This window comes from Ambystoma mexicanum, chromosome 4q (assembly GCF_040938575.1).
Source record: "Ambystoma mexicanum isolate Mex_15411 chromosome 4q, UKY_AmexF1_1, whole genome shotgun sequence".
Lineage (NCBI taxonomy): Eukaryota > Metazoa > Chordata > Amphibia > Caudata > Ambystomatidae > Ambystoma > Ambystoma mexicanum.
The window spans coordinates 686,115,986-686,140,056 of NC_090928.1; the positions used below are offsets into that span (position 1 = coordinate 686,115,986).

Below are 24,071 nucleotides of genomic sequence, written 5' to 3' on the forward strand. Positions count from 1 at the left end.
GCATGGGGTCTACACTTTCTGGGAACTGCAATCACGGTACTACCTGGTCACTGGGGCATATTATGGCTGTACCTAACAAATGCCTATACAAGAGCCAAAACTGTTGGCTTTGCCAGTGCATGTTTCGAACAGGAATTCAGTGCAAGGAACATATGCACCCACCCTCTGTAACCCAATCCTGGTGTTGCCTAGAAATGCCCCCACAATTCTCCAATTTTGCAAATTTCTCAAAACATGGCATTTTCAAAAACACCTAAGCAAGGACTAATTCCAATGGCCACATATACCAATGGATAGACCTCACCAGTACTGCGCTACTGTTAAAAGATGGCAGCCCATTGCTGGCTGCCCGCACTCTGGACAGCGCTCTGCTGCTCTCGAGCTAGGTCAGTGCTTTAAACAATAATAATTTTAAAAAATGCAAGGACACACATACTGCTTATGAAGCAAGTGGCTAAAGCCGTTCTTGTTGATGGCAATATTATTACATCAGGAGCTGTGTAACTGGTTTACAGATGCAATTAATTCATTACCTTTTGAAAGGCTGTTCAGAAAGCACAGAGCTAGACTCATCTCAGGGGGTTGTGTTCTGGGCGGAAAGGGGCAGGTAGTTGTTGGAAGTGGCCAGATGGCTAGAAGGGCCATGGGCAGTCAATGGGTGGGTAAATGGCCACACAACACCCACAGGCTGTGTGTCTGACCTCACACCTCTTCTCGCTCTCTCTCTTTACTTTTCATCACAATACTCTAAGCGTTTTGGTAGCGCGTTTAACACCACCTAATTGCCAAAACTAAAAGAGGTACTGGCAATGATTTTTCTGTACAATTAAAGCAAATATTTAGAAAAGGGAGCCTCACGGGTGTCAAAAGCAATAAGCGTGTGGCTTCAACAACGCACGACACAGACCCTCAGAAAACCAAATACAAAAGCACAACTGGGTAGGAACAGAAAATACATATTTCACCCGCTTCCGTTGTAGAAAAAGCAATTTAAAATAATGGAATGACCGAAGGCGGTGCGTTTCTGAAGTCAGTGTAGCTGTCATGGTGGCACGGGGCACAGATACAGTACGTCTCTCCTAGTTTGGACAGCGGCACTGGAGAGGATTTTCCCGCGCACCGCATCCCTGCGCTGGGGCGTCCCCTGCGGACATTGGTCTTGGCTATTATAAAGCACGCGAGCAGGCGGATGTGCCTGGAAAGGAGACAGTCTTGTGAAGGAGGCGCGGGAGAGGAGGGGGGGGAGACGGTGTGTTGGCGAGGGGAGGATGTTTCACTCGCCTTTGTCACTGCACGGTTTAAGCCGCGGTGATCCTAATAATCCCGTTCAACATCAGAGAAGTGAATTATTCAGACGGAAGTTTCTATATAAATACGCAGCGGTGGGGGCGCAGGGGGCATGCGTGACGCAGGCTTAACAAGAAAAGGGAGACGGCTCTTAATAAAAGGTGGGCACTTCCCTGCTGTTCGACGCCCCTCCCCCTGCTGCCCTTTAAATGCTGCCCGCGCTCGGGCTGCAGCTTCAGAAACTACGCCTGCTGACAGGGAGAGGAGCAGAGCGCAGCCGGACCTGCCCTCTGTCCACCGCAAGCGCACTCGCCCTAAAACAGACGCCCGTGCGCAGGAAGAGGGACTCTCCCTCGAAGACCCCTGGGGAGGATGGCGAGCCCAGTGCTCCTGCTCAGCGTTCTGCTGAGTGCCCTGGCAGGTAAGAAGGGGTGGGGGGGTGGCTATTCGGTTCCCGGGAGCGCAGGGGCCGAACGCTCGAATCCTCAGCAGTGTCAGGAGAGCAGCCTTCAGTGCCTCGGACATCTTTCCATATCCCCAGACTGAGGACACAGGCCTCAGCACCTTGGACAGGCGGCTGGGATAAAGGCTCGACGATATGGTGCGAGACCCCATCCTTTTGCAACTCAGACAGCCGCCCCTGCCCACATTGCGGCCACCAGTGAGAGGCCACGCACACACCCTCGCCCCCTGGGACAGCTAGCAGTGTGTGTTCCTATCTGGCTGCACTGTCAAAATCTTGTACCCCCTTGGGACTCAGCCACCTCCACACTAGTGTTGGGGCGCAGTCTAAGCGCATAGGGTATCTATGCCTAGTGTGGTCTCTGGGGAAAGGAACTTGGCACAGCTGTCCCTGGTCATATAGTGGCCCAGGGTGCGAGTACCCGCCAACTTGGAGAACATCCAAGGGCCACATTGTGCTCACCGAAGTGGGGCTCCTTGGGGAGTAGCCACTAGCCACGCCGTGAATGGACCCCAGTGTCAGACCTCAGCGTTCACCGTGTTCTCTCTTGTGAGAGTATCTCGGTAAGCAGCTCCTTTGTGCAGAGACTCGTATTTCAGCACCATGGAGAGCAATCTGCTTCCTGCGGCTTCTGCTCTTATCCGCGCTTCAGCACCTCGGACAGCGGATCCATGGCACATTATGGTGGCCGCCAGTGGCAGGACGCAGCCTTCCCTCCCTTGGACACAGGTCCTTTGGGAGCCCCTCCCACTTTCGCAAACTCAGGAAGCAACAATTGGTGAAGGGTTAGTCTAACTCTCACTCGGACAACAGGCTCCGCATGCAAAGTTTTACCATCAGCAGAGAGTGTCTGTCCATAGTCTCTTTCTGAGAGACACATCCTCGCTTATGCTACAAATAACGCCCATTTTGCACTGGATCGCAACGTCGTCGCGCCCTTTTGCACCCACCGGACTAGTACGACTGGGCTTTGTCTGACAGCAAGTCCTGCTAATACGTTTAGCACTCACCCACCCCAAGACGCAAACCGCCCCACCCCCGCCGCTCTAATTTGCTGATTTCTTCTGATGGCTGTGTAGTAATGCGAAATCGATGTTCATAAAAGAATATGCATCCGCGCTCGTGGTGAAATTAACTCCCGCAAGGTAACGTCTTCGCATTTGGCGCTAATTAAATTGTGTGCACTCGATCAGAAAGAAACGATTGCCCCTGCTGGTAATATGTAAATGCATTCCCACAGTTCCTCTTTTAAAAAATAAAATAAAAAGCAACCGAAACACCATTAGTTGTTGAAAACCTAACGACGAATTGGTTTTAGCCCCTTCTCAGACACAGCGAGAAAACTCTGTGAAATGGGTGGCTACACAGAGGTACTGCAGAGAGGACTGAGGCCGAAAAGCGGAGCATCCTTGAGCTGGGGGATCGCTGCACCTCTATTTAATTCTCCTTGTGTAGTGCCGGGCATAGGAAGCCCTTGTTGCTACTGTGAGCAGGTGGTCTATAAGGGGACCAAGACCAGTGCATAAAAATAACCTAGAAGTATTTGAATTGTAGGGTTTGCCATTAAAGCACACCTGTATATAGGTGAAACTCTTCCCAATCTTATCCTCACGTTAAGATTCCACGCAGGGCGCTTCGTCAAAACTCCACCATGAAAAAAACAACTCTTTTATTGAAGTGCCCCTTCCCTTTGCCAGGAGAAGAGCACCTTCTAGATTTCCCCCCTCACCACCGTACCTAAAACTGGCTGATCTGCTCCCCACTGTCTTCTCCCCGGATTGTTTGTAGATCCTTTGCTACCACACTGCCCACCCCCCCCATGCCCAGTTAGCTCCCCCCTCCCTTGTGTCTCTGCTTCCCTCACCATATTCTTCACCCTATGATTGTAAAGCTCCCCGAAGCCAGGTCAACGCTCAGCAAAACCCTTAATAATACCAATATTGTTTTATTGTGTATTTAGTTTATAATACATGTTTTAGACACATATAATACGCCAAGAAAAAAAGAGAAGATCCTTGAAACTTACAGATAAATACCCAGATAAGGCACACATGTTACCACAATATTTCCATTGGATCATGAATTATAAAAATGGAAATTGATGCATTATTCAAATATAAAATATTTTAAATGAGCAATTAGTTAATCTTGGGTAGTAAACATGTCCCCCAAAGTGACATGAATCCTGATAAAACACGGGACCAAGGCTATTGTTAAGGAAACCTGAAAACCACTTAGAAGTCTGTGCCAAAACTCCCCTCGAACCAGTAAGTTGCTATAGTGGACATATTTCCCCAAAAATAAACATCTTACAGCAAAAATTCCACTGCAGTTTAACATAAGATGTGTTAAGGTTTCTATCGAAGACACGTGATTACAAAGTCTTCAGCGGCGATCACAAAGTGGCGATCACAAAGTGCAATGTTCATAATAGGACCCCATCTCTCGAGGGTAACCAATAGATAACATCGAAAATGCTAACACATATGACGACATACAGGGCTAGGAAATTTGTAGAGATATTTGGGCATAGATGTCATAGTATAATGCAGTTTCAAATACTCCCTAAGGAGTTTATATTTAACTATATATTGGTTGGCAAATTGGCTCTTGTTGATGGTGGATCCATGAAGGGATTTGGGAATGAGCTAATACTAATCAATGTGTATGACCCCCCCATATTACTTGTTGCACTGTGAAATCATTAAGGAGTTGGAGATTCTGCTGACCAATAACAGGGGGTCCATTCCTGTTCTCTAATGTGGCGACCTAAATGCAAAGGTTCCTAGAGATGGCCTCATGTATAGCCATGCGCAAGAGCAGTCCTCGGCTCGTGTGTCACTAGCAGGTTAAACATTAATGTAAACGAGGTGTGAGCTGAGCTAACTTGCTATATTCCTTTGGCTTGATTATGGTCAATGGCAACCATCCTTCTGATGTGCCCCCAAAGTTTACCTGAACCTCTAAAATAAGTACTAGCATTACTGATTATGTCTTTGTCTCTCATCCTCTTTGGTAACTGACATGAGTATTGTTCAAAGGTACGGGAGTGATAATTTACCTGTCATTTCTAGTCTTGCCTTGGCTAGAGCTTCTATTAGTCAGGAGAAACAAGGTACAATTCGTGTTAATAACCAGCTAAATCGGATCACATGGAATTCCAACTGCATAAAGGTGGCCACTGTTATGGCCAATGGTCTTCTCTCGACATACTCTGCTAAGTGTGAATGGCTGTTTGTAATTTTGTTGAATAAGGAGGCTGCTAACTTGCGAATGTCCAAATACGAAAGTTACGTTGAGAAGATTAAATCTAGCATTCTGATAACCAAGGGAAATCTTCCAGAACGGGTCTGTGACTAAGATTGTTCATCGCCCTATATTCGATTAAGTACTGAGAAATAGAAACGGGAACTTAGATCTGACTTGCGCAAAATCACACATCCTTCTTATTTGCCGCAGGAGCATGCCCACATAGTGAGTAAGACAAGGTCTACTTATCAACATCGGTTGAAAAGGCATAAGTTGAGCCTTGAATGTATGAAATGGTGGGATATGGTATACAGTGCTCAAATTATTGATCTTAAAACATTCTGGAGAATAATCAATGAGGATAATGACTGTAGTAGTGTTACCTGTAGAGTGAATGAGTGCGATTGGAAGATGCACATTGAGGCAATTTTGGGAAAATCAAATTCTTCTGACAGCACTATATCTCTGATTCCTCCTGAATCGTCTGAACGGGTACACTAAATTGGTTATTTCAGTGGATCAGCATTACCCAGTGTCTGCCTTCCACGGCAAAGGAAAGTATAATAGTTCCTGTTTACAAGAAAGGCTGCCGTAGAGATCCACAAAGTTATAGAATGAAAGCAATGCTTGATGTCCCGGCTAAAATCTTTGCATGGGTAGTATTGGTATTGGAAGCATTCATCTTCGGGATTGTGGATAATAACATCATAGCACTTAATCAAACTGGCTTTAGAAGTGGCTCCAACTCTACAATCAATGGGCTTGCACTTATTACCATCACAGAGCAGCCCTAGTTGATACGTAAACAATATGTCTACATGGCATGCTTTGATTATAGCGCATCCTTTGATGCAGTGGATAGGCAAAGATTGTGGGTCTAGATGAAAAAGGTGAATATTCCATGGGGATTATTGAACATGATTATCACACTTCATAATAACACCAGAGTCAGAGCGAGAATGAACCAACATGATTCCATGACAATCTGGATTGATACACATACTGGACTCAAGCAAGGCTGTATCCTTGTCCCCACATGCTTTCATTTATACTTGGTGGATTTGGGAGACGGCATTAACAATTTAGTCTCGATACCCCCCAAATTGGGTAACACCAGCCTCCAGTGGTTGGCATATGCTGCTGACCTTTCTTTATTGGATTTAACTCTTAGGGGTTTGCTGTCCTTAATGGACATCATTATGCATATGCCCAGCTTAATTTGTTAAAGATCACACCAACAAGACTAAAATCATGGTGTTTTGTCCAACATATAAGAAATCATTGAGTTGGAATTGAACGTTGAATCAGGATAGCATTGAGATGGTGCACCCATATAAATATTTTGGTATTACACTTGGTGCAAAGCTGAATGGTAAATTGCACTTGGAACAGTTGCAGTTACAAACATCACAGGTCACAGGTGCACTCAGACTTTTCTCCCACAAAGGCGGGGGGTATTCAATCGGGGTGATTCTCAAATTGTACCTTACTAAGATCTTTCCTCTAATACTCTCCAGTGCAGAAATGTAGGCTCAAAAGACGATTCCTCAACGTGTTAAACTTGAGCGGGGTATATTGAAGAGGCTAGTGTGTTTAATTATTAATGCCCCCACAGAATTTTTGTTGCTTGCGTTTACTATTAAGGATATTACAGCTAAAATCTATCTGCAGAGCCTACTCACATATTGCAAACTAGCTAATGCTTTCCTTGGAACTTTGTTAGGGCTTCTCTGGGACACCCTGGTTACATGGAAAGCCCTCATGAAATCCAGTAATATTACAAAGCTACAGGAAACCACTGAGTTGTGGCTTTCTCGGAACTCTGGGGACATCTTGAGTTTGCCCTATAAAAGTATAGATTAAGGGCATGAGAACATATCTTTACGCATAGCAGGGAACAAACTTGTGTCGACTTGTCAGCTAAATCCATAGCTGAAACCTATATAACTTGTCTTTATGGGAGGGAAAGTATTCCTAGATACATTGGTAATTACCCTGGTAACGGCTCTGTCTGGGATTATTTGAAAGTCAAGTTTAATTCAGTTGCCACTTTTGACATCACAGGGGCTTGAGCTGGTATTCCCAGGAGAGAGATATTGTCATTTGTGTGGAGATAATAGCATTGAAACAGTGAAGCACCTCGTATTAGTGGGTCTCTCTCCATCTAACTTGAAAAAAGGTTATTTGGCTGCAGCAGGGTTGTGTGGGGACAAAGATATTGTTCAGACATGGAATTTATTTATGAATGGAAATAATGATATATGTATTTTATATTTGATGGCATTTTGAAAATTGATTAAGGATATTTTAAATAGTTTAAACCTATTATACATCCATATAGGCAACACAGGAATCTTTCCTAAAAATTGGTCCGAAAGTCATATTCTGCCAGTTCACTAAAAAGGACCTTGGAACATAGCAACTAACTACAGAATGCTCGCAATGTTAGATGTTCCATCAGCATTTATTGCTAAAATACTTTTGTCTGAATTGAATGACTGGATCTCAGAGAATAATATCCTTCCACCGCACCAGATGGGCTGCATCAAAAAATCCAATACTTCTTATAATCTGCTCATCCTTGTTGCATCCATAGAATATACCTGGAAGTGCAGAGAAACCCCCGTATATGCTGCCTTTATTGACTTTTCTGCAGCTTTCGACTCTGTGGGCCTCATTACGAGTAGAGCGGTATGGGATACCGGGCACCGGTAAGGAGACCGGTGCCAGTAATCCCTTACTGCCCTACTACGAGTTCCCTTAGCCGGTCCCTCCTTTAACGCCTGGTCTGACCAGGCGTTATGGACGGGACCCGTTAAGGGACTTAGAGCAAATAACAGTACCGCAATTTGCGGTACTGTTATTAGCGCCTTCCCCATTCCCATTGAGCCCTATGGGGGCTCAAATGGGAATGGGGAATGGCTTTTTCAATGGGGAGTTACCGGTGCTGCAAAGGTCAGACTACACCGGTAAATCCCCATTGAACGAGACCCGTGCTGGACACGTTATTGGTGGCAGTCATGGCGCAAACAGCGCCATGACTACCACCAATCTTGTAATGAGGCCCTGTGTTTCATAACAGACTTTGGAAAAAATTGTCACTATGCAACATCCCAGCAGGTCTGCTTAGGATGTTGATGCTAATATACTCTAACACCTCAGTCATGATCAGACTAGATGTGGAAGGTAAATTGTCAGGCTCTATACTCACTCGATGCAGCATTAAACAAGGGTGTACCATCACCTAAACACTTTTCAAACTTTACCTCGCAGACCTTGGCCAGGCTTTGACTAATCCGATTATCTGCCCTGTCAAAATGGGTCGCCATCTGACCAGTTGACTAGCCTACGGCGATGACATGGTATTAGTCAATCACACACCCAAGGGCTTGCAAAGTTTGATTTGTGCCTTAGGTGCATATGCTAAAGCTAATGGACTATCAATTAATATCGACAAAAGCAAGACCATGGGCCTCATTACGACCCAGGCGGTAACTTACCGCCTGGGCCGTCACTTTACCACCATGGCGTAAACTATGTTTACGCCATGGTGGTTGGCGGACTTACCGCCCCATTCCGAGTTTGGCGGGGCGGTAAGTCCCCAATCCCCATTTACCCTTCCCCATTCCCATTTTTGCCCCATAGGGCATAATGGGAGTGGGGAAGGCGTTAATTACGCCACCGTAAATTACGGTGGCGTAATTAACTCCATGGTCCCTTAGCGCCATGGATTTTAAACCTGCTAAAAGCAGGTGTTATATCCGTCATGGCACAAAGGGACCTCGTACTCAGGCGGTAAGGGTCGGCGCTGTTTACGGCGCCGTAAACCCCTTACCGCCTGAGTTGTAATGAGGCCCCATGACATTTTTACCATCCCCTGCAAAAAGCCGAAATGTTGCCTGTACATTGAATGGGCTGCATCTTGCATGTGTTTCCACCTACAAGTATTTAGGTATTTATGTGCAAAATAACATGCGCTGGGAAACACACTGGAAGGAAACTAAGCTCAAATGTAACGGAGCAATAGGTGCCATCCATCAATTTATCGGCCAACAATGCGGTATTTCCATAGTGACAATTCTTTTACTATACCAAACCAAAATTCGTTCTGTCCTCTTTTACGGGATTTAGATCTGGGGACATAAATATGGTGCAGCATTGAAATGATATGAAGCCTCAACCCTGCGTAAACTATTTTGTATGCCAATAGAATACTTGTACCTAGAATTCGATCTCACAAGTATATTAGCAGATTTCATTGTGAAGACAGTAATGTTTTGTAATACCTTACGCAGGTTAGAGAACAATACCATGATGTCAAACTTTGTTGAAGCTTTCCATGAGATAGAAAATTGTAATCCAATGGGGACTCTTGAACAGTTGTTTTCCCTGCATAACAAATGGCAAGAGGGATGTTGCGGTTTTACCTCAAACGGGGTTGTGTACATGATTACGGCTCACCTGAAAGCCAAACTCATGACACACAGTAAAGAACAACATTTGGTGAACTTGTACTCCTGGAGTAACACTGTCTCATTTTGTGAGCACATCTCTGATCGCAAGTCAAAACCTACCTATCTAACTGCATATCCAAACAGTTATATCGCTAGACAGTACATGAAACTAACATTATATATAAGCCATGCTTTGATAACCCTGGGGGAACCATATGGAATTCCACGCAAGACTCGATATTGTCGGCTATGTGGCACTGATGCCATTGAAACTATTGAACACCTGTTAATAGCATGTGAGATTCTCCATATGTTACGAATTAGCTATCTGAAAGCTTATAACAATGGTCTTAACTGTGATAACATTTCTCAAATCTGGCCTATGTTCTTAAATGGTTGTGATCATAATCTGATGTTTTACCTTGTGAAATTTTACTGGAAATGTGTGGAGATTATTAACTCATTAACCTGCTTAAATCTATTCCTCCCCTACCCAAAAGCAAGAAATGTTGCTTGAAGTAGTGCCACATGAAATTTCATAATTTTTATGCATAATCCTTATGTGGTTCTTTTAATGATCTTAGTCATCGTTTTAAATAATGTGGGTTTTATGTAGTAACCCTAAAATGTGTACGTCCCACTCGTATAAACAGGACATCAATTCTTTCAGTGATTTTATTATGGTGACTTTTATTGGGTTAAATTAGTTTTTAAGATTGATGAACTGCAATTGTTCTAATTGTGTTTTATGTTCTTACTGTTGTATATACAAAGCCACTCGGCTGCATGTATATTATTAAATAAATAAATCCAAAATATCTTTAAGTAAGAATTTTTTGGGGGGAAATGTAGGCTTAAATTCATGATTAGTTTATCTGTTGCTTTTATGTAATGGTGATGTAGTCATCCCTTTCTGGACTGATAAGCGTATGTGCAAAAGTATTAAAAGTTGACTTCTGTTAACTGCATAATACAGTAAATAAATTAACGCAATGTAAGGTTAATATTTGGCAATAGTCACATGATCTTGACTCCTTACTAATTTTCCAGTTTTTATTTTAAGCTCATCAGGATTTGTTAAAAGACCATAATAATAATTCATGTTGATAATAAGAATGCTGAATTTGATATTCAACTCAGAAGACTTCTTTCAACTAACATTCACACATTTCTACTGAAGCATCCATAAAGAAGGTAATAGAGACTGTAGTTGTTCCCGTCATTAACACTGGCCCACCTTGGAGGGCACCCAACCAAAGCAACTTCATTTAGACTTGCACCTAGATTCACTGTGTGATTTATTTCTCAGTTATATACAACTGCCCATTATACCGGTCCATAACAAGTTTGGCCGATTGTTCCAATAATAGAAGTCCAGGCTTGATGGAATATTTCAGGTAAACATATGAAGTGGGCGGTGTGCCTATGGACTGTCCCACTTAATGGGGATCAACCCCAGGCATTAGGAAAACAGCCTCTAGTCCAGTTTTCCTTATGAAAGACTTTCTTGAAGTTCACAATTTCCAAATCTTTGCTGACTCGCTGCTGCATGATCTGATCTGAATGGGTGTACTAGAGTTGGACAGCAATGGTCTTTCATGTTCCTTCATTGTGTGTTGTTTCTTCTCATCTACCATCAATGGTTCAAGCGGGCTCTGTCAATGAATTAAGATTAGTCAGAAAGCTGTGCTGCTATTCACACACATTATATAGGGCTATTAGAACCCATACAATATGTAACTACAGTACTATAAATATCATAATTACAATATCAATGTATTTATTCAGATCTTGCAAACGATACCTTAGAAACCTTCACCACACACCAAATTGGTAGTTTGTTCATACACATGTAAATTCCCGAAGTTAGCTGAAAGTATTTCTAAAATGACCCAACAGCACTCTGGATTAGGAGCACCCTTCACCTTTGTTTAGTAGTCAAAAACAGTGACACATCGCAGTCGACGCGCTCCCTGAGTATAGGATTCAGCATAGCTGATTTCAGCCTTGACAAATGGAAAAACATGAATAGCCAACTGTCTTCATTTTCCCCAGATTTCACAAGCACGGGCAATCTACTTCTTCCTAATTCTTCCACAATCTTATCCCTGCCAATATTGAGTATTGGCGAAACCTGATTTGTGAATACAGAGACAATGCTCTTCTCTGAAATATTCATGCTAGATATGTCTCTGGGCCATCCACCACCTTTAGCATCAAGCAATCTTGATGCATGTTGCTACCTGCTGACCTTTCATGCCACTTTGTTTGCCCTTGGGCCGAGAACCATTAATTGAGTTTTGGAATCAGAATCACCTCTCCAGTCAAGGACTGGCGGTGCAACCAATAATCCAAAAAGCCTCAACACGCACAACAAGTTCTTGACCTAGACAAAGGGAACTGTGTCTACTCCTTTACTCCTTTTAGCTGCACATTTCTCTAAATTGCACTGTGATGGGAGGGCATGTCATCATTGGACTAAATGCAAACCCACGTCAAAAAATGGTTGATGGAGGATCAGGTGTCTCACCAGCTTGATACCCCCTCTGAATCAACAGAGCGGGAGTCCCTCATGAATTCCAAGCAAGCCTGAAAGAAAATGGCTCCCGGCACTATCGTCTCTGTCTACATTTGTTACCAGTTTCCTCTCTTCAGGGAACTCCCCAAGCCCTCCTCATATCAACTGATCAAGTCTAGAGCCTACCCTTCCCAGGAAGATTGCACCATCCGCAATCAAAAGAACTCAGTTTCCCATAACACATTTCTTCCCCCAGTACTGTGAACTTGCCTCCCAGGTTGTTTATGTACAGATTAAAAAGCTGTGGGTGAACGTCCAGCCCACCCTACCCCACCCCCGCCAACATCACACTGCTCTGATCTATAAATGATGTGTATGGTGCCCCTTTCTTAATTTTGATGTATTTAGACATCATAGGCTACGACACCAGACACCTATATCCTTTACAGATGCCCCTCTTGAACCGCAATGGGGTTACGAGTCACATCTCCTCCTCCCGCAACTGCAGGTATTTCAAAAGGAATTTGCCATAGAACATTGCAGTTGAGTCAACGAGGGAGATTGGGTGATGATATATGAGGTGTCTCTTGCAGACCTTTTAACTAAAGGATATAAACTGGCCCCTGTACCAGGAATTGGATATCAACACTTTTCACATCTAATTGAAGACCCTCCTGAGGAAATGGGACCAAAGTGAGAGCTTTTGACTGCACTTGGTTGCTGGAAGCAGAGCTTTGTTTGGATGTTGGGTCAAGATGGCTACCATACTTTCTTTCAGGGAAATGGGTAATAATGGCTATTTGTGGGGTCTATTCTGGATGTGTTGCCCCGAGCTTTCTATATTTTTCACATCTACTGAGTAAACCCAGGCAAAAGAATATGCCAACAGTACTCCGATATGTTAGCACATGTGCAACAAAGTGCTAATTGTTGGCAGTATGCCAGAAGGTCTTATAATCCTTGCTCTTTGCTGCCAGCTTGCATCTTTTCCAGTGTAATTTATCTCCATGGAGCTTGGCCAGGTTGCTTAGGTCTGTCGTGATTGTAGGGCTATCCAGGCTGGTTGTTTACCTTGCTGTGGGGAGTTTTTATCCATTTCATATTCCCAATTGAACCAGGCTGTTTATTCATTCTCTCATCTCTGGGTCATCACATGTAACATGTGCCCCTAATAACATTTGAAAATGTGGTCTTAAGCGGTTTCCAGGGTTAACATACGTTAGACAAATGAGTAAGTGTCAGCTTCAACATTTTTTATCAGAACATCAGAGTCACACAAATCCCATTTCAGTCTTGATCAGTTCCCCCCAGCTACTAACTCTTGTGGGGCTTCCTAACAGAAATAGGGACTGGATTAGGGTGTTAAGCTCTGCTTCTGTCCTCCGGTCAAACCCCAGATCATCCATTTTGGCCCACCTGCCGGGACAAAACCTTAATCTAAAATGGAAGCCGCGCCTGACCCACACACTTCCAGGTGCACATGAAATCCAGCTTCAACTGTTATTGGTATTGTTTATCTATAAAGTCCTCATACACAAAACGAGTGTTTCACAGTGCTCCAGGATGGGAGGGTAACATGGGATACAATCATTCATAAGGCCTTGAAAAATTCCAAATGATATACAATAATAATAAGCATAATAGGCCTGGCAGCATTTCTGCAAATTCAAGTGTGTTGATAGTGGGGGAAGCAGGGAGGCCGGAGGAGAGGGGGGGTACATGAAAAGACCATGGGCCTCATTACGAGTTTGGCGGCAGCCATGGAGCTATTCGCTCCATGGCTGTCGCCAAACCTGGCTCCTTCACCAGGTTCCCTGAATGGGGAATTACCGGGCCATTCCGAGTTCGGAGGGCCCGGTAATTCCTCCCTCTGGGAACCCAGGCCCGGACCTTCCCCATTCCCATCTGAGCCCCAATAGGGCTCAATGGGAATGGGAGAGGGAGCTAACAACGGGCCGATTACGACCGGCCCGTTGTTGACTCCCTCTTCCCCTCGCGGGACCCGGTAAAGATGTCTGGCTTTACCAGGCGTCTTTACCGGGTCCCGCGAGGGGACCTCGTAATTTCACGGAATGGGTTCAATGGGTCTGCCTCCATTAGTGGAGCCCGTTAACCTGTTCCGCGAACGTCGTAATGAGGCCCCATGTCTTGCTAGAATGAGCACAGTCGACATTGACATATGAGCAGTGAAACAGGGGAGGGGAAGGGGAATGGTTAAGTTGGCTGGGCATTTTATAGTGTACCACTAACACAAGTGTTGCAGGTGCACAATGCTAGGGGGACAAGGGGAGACAGAGGGGCAGACAGACAAATAACTGACTGGGTTGGGTGCATTCAACTTCTGTAAGTGCGCAGACAGTAAGTGCGAGGAGTGGGGGAAGGGATAAGTGCACCTAGTCCAGGAGGGCCACGTTAGAGCGGAGGGGGGTTATCTCTTTTGGGAAGTGCGTAATGCAGTCAGAGTGCGGGGGCCCGGAGACAAATGCAGGGACTGGTGTGGGTGCCTGGGACCTTTAGGGTTCTGAGGTGACCCAGGAAACCAGTCAGCTGTCCATTTCCCCAACAGAGGCCAGTGTTCAGACTCATTTGTTGGGCCAAGCCACCCAGACTGTCCTGGGAATAATTAAGCATAGGAGGTTTTGCGTTCCTTGGGACCCTTCTAGGGAGCCCGATCAGTAGTTTAAAGTGGGCATTGAAATAGCCATAACTCACCATCAGTGCCGTTTTACTTCAACTTTTCCTCAATGTAAATCAACAAGGATTTTATACATGATGCAAATCAAAGCCTGGCAATAATCGGGGAGTGGGCAGTAAACGTTTATGGCATGCCCCTGTTTTTCATCTTCACTCTCGTGCACAAGAGATGAAGCTCTGTGCCATCGAAAAGAGCATCTTTCCCGAGGGAGAATTTTTGTGACAAGGCCTCCCTTTCAGGCTTTGGGCAGAGCCTTGTGGAAGGGTGCAATACACGTTCTTGCTCCAGCCCTCATGGTCAATTGACTGTGAAAACCATGCCAGTGGGGGCAGCTGGTAATTCCAGCAAATCCCACCTCGCTCTCCCACAACCTCCTGGCCTCAGGATGGTGATTTCACAGTGCGATTTATATGTGGAAGAAAGGGGCAACTTGCCCTTAAACCTGAGATCTTGGGGGGGCTCAACTAGTCCAACATTACTTACCTCATTGTTGTCCAGGGTAACCAAGACACAGTCACTCAGAAAGACATGTACTCATATTAAAACTCTTAAATGTGTGCACACAGGAGAACTTTTGCAATTAAGAAAATGAATATTATAACTTTTCCGTGTACAGTCATTAACTATAACAGTTCCCAGGGGTCTCACAGAATTAAATGCTCATATAAAAAAAACTTGTCAACCTTTCTGGATTTAGACCTTAATATGAAATTCTATTCACAGGAGGGGCGTTTAAAAAAAATAGTATCCATTAATATAATGTGGAGAAAAATGATGTTTGCTTATTTGCAAGAGAGTAGGTTTGCTAAACTCATAAAGCAAATTTACAGCAAGATAACATTTTGATACGGTATCTTAGTTCGGCCAATAAAAGGTGTCCCAAAGCACCATTGAACCTCATACTCAATTATTTATTTGTAGGGCGCAGAAGCCCGCAGACATCAGGGTGCACAAACACAGGAAACAGCAACAAAAAAAGACAGGACAGGTGACCAACGTGGGCAAGAGAGTCAGAAGCGGGGTGGGTTCTGATTCAGAGAGGCATGGCTGTAGAGAGTGCTAGTTGAAAGGGACAGTTTTCAATCTCCGGTGAAAGAGATTGTATTTCTTTACCAGCCTTAGCTCCAAAGGCAAGGCATTTCAGATTTCCGTGGCCTTAAAGGGGAAGCATCTGCCTAGACAACTGGAGAGAGCGAATTTAGGGATGTTGACCAGCGCCAAGACAAGGCAGTGCAGCTTCCTTAGTGGCTCATAAAAGGACACCAGTTCTTTAGTGTATACTGGAGCAGTACCATCTAAAGCTCTATGGGCTAGAGAGGCAGCCTTAAATTCCAGCGGGAGGCCACAGGAAGCCAATGGAGATCTCATCGGCTACAAGAAATAGGATCTCGTCTAGCTTTCTTCATGTTAATGCGAACTGCATCATTTTAAATAACCTGGAGGGTATGGATGTTTTTGTTGTTGGACTCAATTAATAATGCATTGCCATAGTCCAATCTGGATATCACAACTGCACAGGCCATTTAGGAGCAACTAGATGCTGACAGAAAGGGACGCAGGTTTCTCAGCAGCCTAAGGTAATAAGAAACATTTTTTACTGTCTGGATGATATGAGCATCTGCACTAAGCCGAGGATCAAGATAGAAGCCCAGAGTTTTAACACTCTGTGAGACCAGAATTGGACAACCGTGAATGGAGAATGATCATTAGCTGGGGTCTAATGTTGCTCAAGCATGCTTGGTGCCAAAAACGAACAGCTCAGTCTTAATCGCATTCAGACACATCCAGTTGTTACTCATCCAGGTCTCAACACGAAGATAGATGGGCTAAAGTAGGACGGCATCCTTGACATAATCCCCTGATAACGTAAGAACTAGCTGGGTGTCACCAGCATAGTTCGAGAAGTACACTCCAAGCTCATCCAACAGGTAACAGAAAGATTGAATATAAAGGTTGAAAAGTATTGGGGACATACATGGTCCCAGAGGTACCCCACAGGAAATGGTGAAGGAGGGAGAAGTGGCCTCACCCCAACATACTCGAGAGGTATGATTCTGGAGAAATTATGTCACCCATAGAATTGAGTCAGGAGTGCAGCGAACATGTTTCTCTAAGACAAGCAGGAGTTGGTCATCGTCAAGAAGATCAAAAGTTGCTGATAAATCCAGCAGGACCAGCATGCCAGAGCGACCTCCATCCGAGATTCTCAACATGTGCGTCTGCAGATCTAAAAGAGCAGTCTCAGTACCGTGGAGGGGTTTTAAGCCAGACTGTCTAGGATGCAGGATGTTAGTCTTCTCAACAAAGACTTGTAGTTGGTTAGTAGCACATTTATCAAGCACCTTGAGGAGAAAACAACAGTTGGAGGCCGGGCACAGGTTACCAGGCTCACTTGGGTCTACTCCTGGTTTTTTAATGAGAGGGGTAATTGTGGCTTTCTTTATGAAATCAGGGACTTGATTACTGGCAAAAGAGGAGTTCACAAATCTCATCAAAAAGGGTGCAAATATATCCTTGTAGTCCAAGAAAAAGTTAGGCGGAATGGTGTTCTCTGGACACTGAGAGGGGCACATAGCCTAGAGGGTGGCCATCATGTCAGCAAGAGAAACAGGAGCAAAGCTAAACATTTGCTCTGATTTATTGATCAGAGGAACAGGAGGACGACAGAAAGGTAGATGTTTATGAGCCGAATGTTTAGCTCTGATTTTGTCCGTCGCCTTGTCCACCTTGGTTTCAAAGCCAGTCTGTATATCAGCACAGACTTGGTCCATGGGAGCTATAGTGATGGAAAGAGTATTGGGTTTCTATAAGGATTTCATCATCTCAAAAGGTTCTTTAGAACTGTTGTTTGCTTCCGCCACTTGTTTGTTATCAAATTTCTTTTATCTTCATTAATAGCTATCCTGTAGTCTTTGTCTAAGATCTTTCACTGGGCTTTGTTGTCTACTGAAGGGCATTTAAGCCATTTGGCCTCCTCCTGACGTTTCTGAATGTTAATTTGGCACAGATCGCGTGTGAACCATTTCTAGTGCGAAGGATTATCTCTAAGCAGTTTGCTCCTAAGCAGCGCCACATGATTCAACATGGAGAGCATAAGGTTATTAAAGGTGTTAGTAACAATAGAAGGAGGGTCCAGATCAAATGTGGCCGACATGATGCTGTCAAAGCAGTCTTTGAAGTCCAGCTGCATACTCTTCTTAAAGTTCCGGTTTATGACAGTTTTCGGAGGGTTTAGTAGTTCAGGAGATGGGCCAGGAGTAAGAATTGTAAAGGAGACATGATAGTGGTCGGACCAGATGCAAGGGAAAGTGTCCATCGCATTGACTTCGAGATTATTTACTACAACCCAGTCAAGGGTTTGACCCCTAATATGAGTGGGTGCACTATTAAGGGCATGGAAGTCAAGGTTATTTAATGCCTTCTCTAGAATGGTTGCTTGCTGGTCAGCAACGTCAGATACACTAACGGTTGAATCCCCCAACTAGCAAGGTGGAACAGTTGGGTTATTGTAATTTATTGAGAAGGTGAAAAATATCTTCATCAAAATTAGGTGCTTTGTGTGTTTCAGCTGGAGGACGATGGATCAAGACAAAGTTCATGTAACTATATGTTGGCGTGTCAGTTTGAGATGCAAAACCTTAAAATCCTTAAAGGAGCAAGGCGTTTGAAAGAAATTAAGGTGATGTTTTGCTATAATAGCTACCCTCCCACCCCGGCCAGAAAAGCGGTTCTGACAGAAGGTACTGTAGCCATCTGGGGTGGCCATCTCAATCAGTGGGCCACTAGATTCATTTAGCCATGACTTTCTAAGGCACAATAAGTCTCCTTCCATGAATATTAGTGTCATGCTTGGAGAGTGTTGTTAAGCAGAGAACATTTCAAATTCGTGTTGACCTTATTGGTGTTTGCAGTCTTGGCAGGGGTAATATGCAAGGATGCCTCCGACTGAGAGAGAAGGAAAGATTTATCATCCATCTCATAGTCTAAACTGCCTGGCAGGGGTAGAACGCAGGAATTTTTAGCTATATTTAGTGGCTGAAAGTCACTCATAGTGGGAGGTAATCCACTGGGCAGCAGATCCAGAGCTGAGAGGCCCAGAAGGGATCTATGATTTTCTAAAGGAAATGGTGTTTCTGTGCATATGTCCTTATTGATTTTTCCTAAGTAAAAACCTTGTTGGCAATCATCCTATCATCCTTACATATGGGTATAGGATTGGCTAAAGGCAGGGCAGCTGGGGGGGTCTAATCTCAAGGAGGTATATTTCTCCACAATGGCACGAGAGAGTGCCTTTTTGGCAGCAAGCAGCAGATTGAGGCTATCTGGGTAACCCATGTTGGTAACAGCGGTAGTTCGCCTCTTGCTCACAGAGTACAGGACACAACAGTGCCATGGGATTATCCCTGTGAGCAAAAAGAGTGGATTAGTTTGAAGTATAATGTTCTTCCACAGAGTACCAGGCCACCAACGGTGTGCAGCAGCTTACGTCAGAGGACGGCACACAGTGAAATGTACAGCTAACAACAAGGAACAGAGGCCAAGCACACAATAAGCGTGCATTATGTTATTTCTCACAAGGTTTCAAAAAAGTGTAAAAAGCACAGAATACCTGAAGGACAGGCTTTACGGGAGGAAGACGCTGAAATGCCAATTCCGGCGATGACTGGGGAAGACTGGGCATGTCGCAGGTCACCTGATTTGAGGAGCCTGGGGCTGCTGGGAAATGTAGTTTCCCTGGCCAAGTAGCTCAAGCAGAAAGTACAAAACCAAATGCTGCTTTTAAAGTGAGTAGGCTAAGTTCACATGCAGCCAGGCACACAATCCACAGAACGTGATGGAATCTCACAAGTATTTACAAAGGTACTTCAATTTCAATTAAAGTGCACCAAACACACATTCAGTTTTGGCAGCAGCAAGATAACACACACACAGATGCAAAAAAGAAAAAACCTGAAAGCGTGCCCCACAGCAGATTAAGTAGCTGGGGAAGACTGGGCTTGTCTCAAGTGCGCTGGCACAGGTGTGCCAGGTCACCTGATTTGAGGAACATGGGGCTGCTGGGAAATGTTTCCCATGCCAAGTAGCTCAAGCATAATGCACAAAGCCAAATTCTGCTTTTAAAGTGAGTAGGCTAACCTCACATGCAGCCAGGCACGCAATCCACAGAACGTGATGGAATCTCACAAGTATTTACAAAAGTACTTCAATTTCAATTAAAGCGCACCAAACACACATTCAGTTTTGACAGCAGCAAGATAACACACACACAGATTCAAAAAAGAAAGAACCTGGTCATCAAGTACTTATAAGGAAGGGAGCCTTGTCCTCAAAGATATACAAGGAAGGGAACCTATGCCTCGAATATATATATAAGGAAAGGAAGCCTACTCCTTATATGCACAGATGGAAAGGGAGCCTTGTCCTCAAATGCATATAGCCTGAGGGAGCCTGGTTCTCAAATACATATAAGCAAAGAGAGCTTGAACCTCAAACTCATAAAAGCAAAGGGAATCTGGTCCTCAAACACATCATAGAAGGGTATATGGTCCTCAATATATATAAGGAAAGTGAAGTTGGTCATTAATGTTTATTCTTCTTTAACAGTGGTAAGCTTATTTTCATTCATTGTAAACATGGTAAACTGGCTGTATCCCGTTTTCATACACGTCTTTAGTTTGTTGGTCAAAGATTAATATTTGAGGGTTCATGTCCAATTCTGATTTTTGTGTGGCTATCAGTAGGGGCCAGTCTAGTCTCATACGATGCAGTAAGATCATCAGTACTCATCTGTACTTCGAGTTGAGCATTACATCCCTCTTTTGCTATTTCACTTATCAACTTGAGAAAAACATCATCTCAGAGGTCACCAAGTTTTATAGAACTTCGCTTTTGCGAATGCATTGTCATTTGGTGTTTGCCTTTCTGAGATTATAGAAAATCCTGTCTAGATGTTTTACTTCTTATTTATGTATTTAAAAATAGAACATGACAGCTTAATGAAAGCTTTTAGTACAATTAATCACAAGAGGAGTCACCATCCATAGAGAAATAGTAAAACCAGACAAAAAGACCAAAAAAAGCATATATTTGCCTAAAATTTAAAATAATTTCTATCCTGCCTCAAAACTTCATGAGATAATAAATTAAACCAACATTGTTCCCTTCATAGTATTCAGACCGTATGTTGGTAATGCTATCATGAGTGTCGACTATTCCACATGCCAGTAAATAAGATCTTCTAATAGTAGTCAAGGTCGCACTCGCGTGCCAGAGGTTTAGCGGTTTCCAATTTACAATCTCCACAAATGGACATCCACACATTGTCGTGGTTAATCCTAACCATCCCCCAACTACTTTAAGGGTAGAAATTGCATTGAATTTAATCCTTAAATATTTGGAAATAATCCAGTTACTCGGATATACGGTTAAGTAATCACCAACGCTAGTATTCTGCCTAAAATGGTAAATGTATTCAGTTGATAATGATTTGGTTGCCAGATTTATCAAAGATTGCTCGAGACCTATTTTCCCAATCAATCTTTTATGCCTATCTGTCACCTTAAGGAAGGGATATTGAATAGGAGAAATACCAAATCTAGCAAACCAGTTAGGTCATTCTTTGTGTAAACTATTGATTGTAACCTCTTAATTCCAGAACACTATGAATAGAGCTCAACCACGCTTCTAAAAGGATACATTTGATGGGGATACTGGTTGTTAATTTTAATAAAGTTTGTAGGCAACGTCTCTCAATCGAGCCCAGTTTATCCACCTGTTTCCTGGCCCAGACCTCAGCTCCATACAACATCACAGGCCTTATTTTCATCTTGTACAAGTTAAAGAGGGTGACAACTAAATGGCCAACAAGTTAATTCACAATGTGTGTTAACCCCCCCCCCCCAGTTAGTTGTTGCACTTTTACCTCAAAGCTTGCTAATATGTGTGTTCCAGCATAACCTGGTGTCAAAAATAAGGCCACGGTAATTGTTAGATAAAACCTGCTCCACTAAGCAGCCATCAAGCTTCAGGGACACGCGTTTCTTTTCCTTGCATTTGTCATTGGAAAAGACCATATCTTTGGTCTTGAAAATATAAATAACGAGGCCATTCAACAAAGCATATTTTCTAAAGAATGTTGTAATCCACATGGGGTATAATCAAAAATACCCAGGTCATCGGCATAGCCGAGCAAGGAGATCCAATTGAAGCCTTATCATGGGGGACATACCTCAGCTGTAATGAGAGCCTCAGATAAGTCAGGCAGATGCAGGTTGAATAATACAGGTGCAAGGAAACATCCTTGTTTTAACCCAGTGTGAGCGTCAATGTAATCAGAGGTAGTGCCAGAGTTAGAGAACCTAACCTTAACCATGGTCTCAGTGTACAGAGAAGTCAGCATCCTAAGCAGCCCCAGAGGGATCCCCCAATCATAAAGTTTCCACCACAAACGTTCCCTGGAGACTGTGTCAAATGCTGCACTAAAGTCAATGAAGGACGCATAAGTACACTGTTTCCTAGTGATCCATGAATATTCGATCAAATCTACCATAGTTAGAAGGTTTGTCAGAGTTCCGGCCTTCTAATAAAGCCTGTCTGGTACATGGTGATGGGATTAGCAGCACTAGCCCACGAGGCCAATTCCAGCAATAGAACTCTTACAAATAGTTTTGCTGGCACATCCAGCATAGCTAGTAGACTAAAGGTTTTGGCCTCATCTCTGGATCCCTTCTTGTGCACAGACACAATAATGCTTTCGCGCCACATGGAGGGAATGCTGTTGGTATAACTAACAGACTTAAAAAGAGTGTGGAGGAGATTCCCCCACCATCTGGGATTCAATTTTAATAGAGTTACATACACCATCCGTCCCTGTATCCCGCAAATTTGTTAATGTGCAGATCAAAGTGCTCAAGTCATCCGAAGATAGATGTAATGTCCAACTTGCCTTCGTTAGATCTACTTTGAACTTATGATCAGGCATCCCACCAAGGATGTCTCCAAATTCCTCCCAATCTCCCGTTGAAACGTTGGTCAACATCATTGTATGCTTGTGCACCAACTGCCAATATAATGTATTATTGTTCCTCAATGCAGCACGTGTGAGGACCTGCCATTCCTTCAGTTGTTTTTTTACACAAGGGAGACTTCAGCCACACATGATAGATTTGTTTCCATAGTTCTGAGAAGAGAGGACACAATTATACCATCTTCATTATGTGAAATGGTAAGGCGAAGATCTCTACATAGGGATCTTTTGACATTACGTATCTGGTTATCGAATTTTTATTCATGCTGCTTTATTCTTCACACCTATCACGGCCAAATGCAGGGCCAGGAAGTTGATCTAGTATCTCAGAAAGGACTTTAGGATAGCGTTCTAAAATGAAATTGTTCATCAGAGGGCAGTGGAGACTACATATTCCTGTGTCCTTCTGACAGAATCCATTATTAAAGGGATCATAGATCAACCACTATTTCTATTAACCCCCCAAGATCATCCCCTGAGTTATTTTGACTCCAGGGATATAAGGCTAAAAGATACCAATTTGCCAGAGACATATGTATGGGATTCCATGAAATTCTATACTTTACAGCGTTAATTGCAATCTGGCCTGATGTTTTACTTCCTTGTAGTCAAGGATCTGAGGGTGCTGGACGGCTGAAGAGGAGGCTTCCGTGTGCAGTTTCCTGGTACAGTGCATATGTTGACACTGTCTGACTACCGCGCATCCTGCAATACTGCCATTGGAAGTGTGTGTGTGGTCTTTTGCGTTCATACAGCCTTTCTTTTTTATTTTCTCACTTCTCTTGTCTCTGTTTCAGCTTATATAAATGTGACAAGGGAGTGGAGGGCAGGGATTGGAGGAAAGGTTTTCTTGAACATAGACACACCCATTGCAGGTTGCCCACTTGAAAATGGGTTTGGAGGCCTGAGGTTCCTAGCAACTGGGCCACCTCCAGATTGTGTATTCAAGAGTCTGCCCTGAAACAGCAACTCAAGAAAGATGTTGACAACCTGAGTACCACATGTATTGAGGTTCTTGTGTTTGATGTACTCAGCAAAGGAGGTAAACCTGCCCCTCTGCTCCTCTTCAACACCTACAACTTCATGTCTGCTCTTCCCATGGACTCGAACCCAGGGGGCTTTCTATGCCCCTCCCCTTATAATGGCTCCTACCTCTTGCCTTCTTCCCAAGGCTAATGCAAGCCCGCACACCCTCATGTATAACCCCCTGCTTTGTTCCCCCCTCCTTCCACTTGTCGCTACTGTACGCTCTTCAGTGTTAACCCCCCAGTTGCTACCAATTTTGCAAGGCGCGAGCCTAATGTTGACTTCTTCTCTGGAGTGTCAACCACCCCTTCATTGCCCTTCCTTGCTCCTACGCTATACCCCTCGTTACTAAC

General features: G+C 43.9%; 1 protein-coding gene across 1 annotated transcript in view; it reads left to right on the forward strand.

The window, feature by feature from the left end:
- The first annotated feature begins 1,517 nt into the window (after positions 1–1,517).
- CHGB (chromogranin B) overlaps positions 1,518–24,071 on the forward strand; it is a 318,820-nt gene continuing 296,266 nt past the window's right edge. Inside the window, exon 1 of the mRNA XM_069608269.1 lies at positions 1,518–1,708. Coding sequence (XP_069464370.1) covers positions 1,660–1,708 — 49 coding nt within the window. The 5' untranslated portion in view covers positions 1,518–1,659. The remainder of the gene's footprint in view (positions 1,709–24,071) is intronic.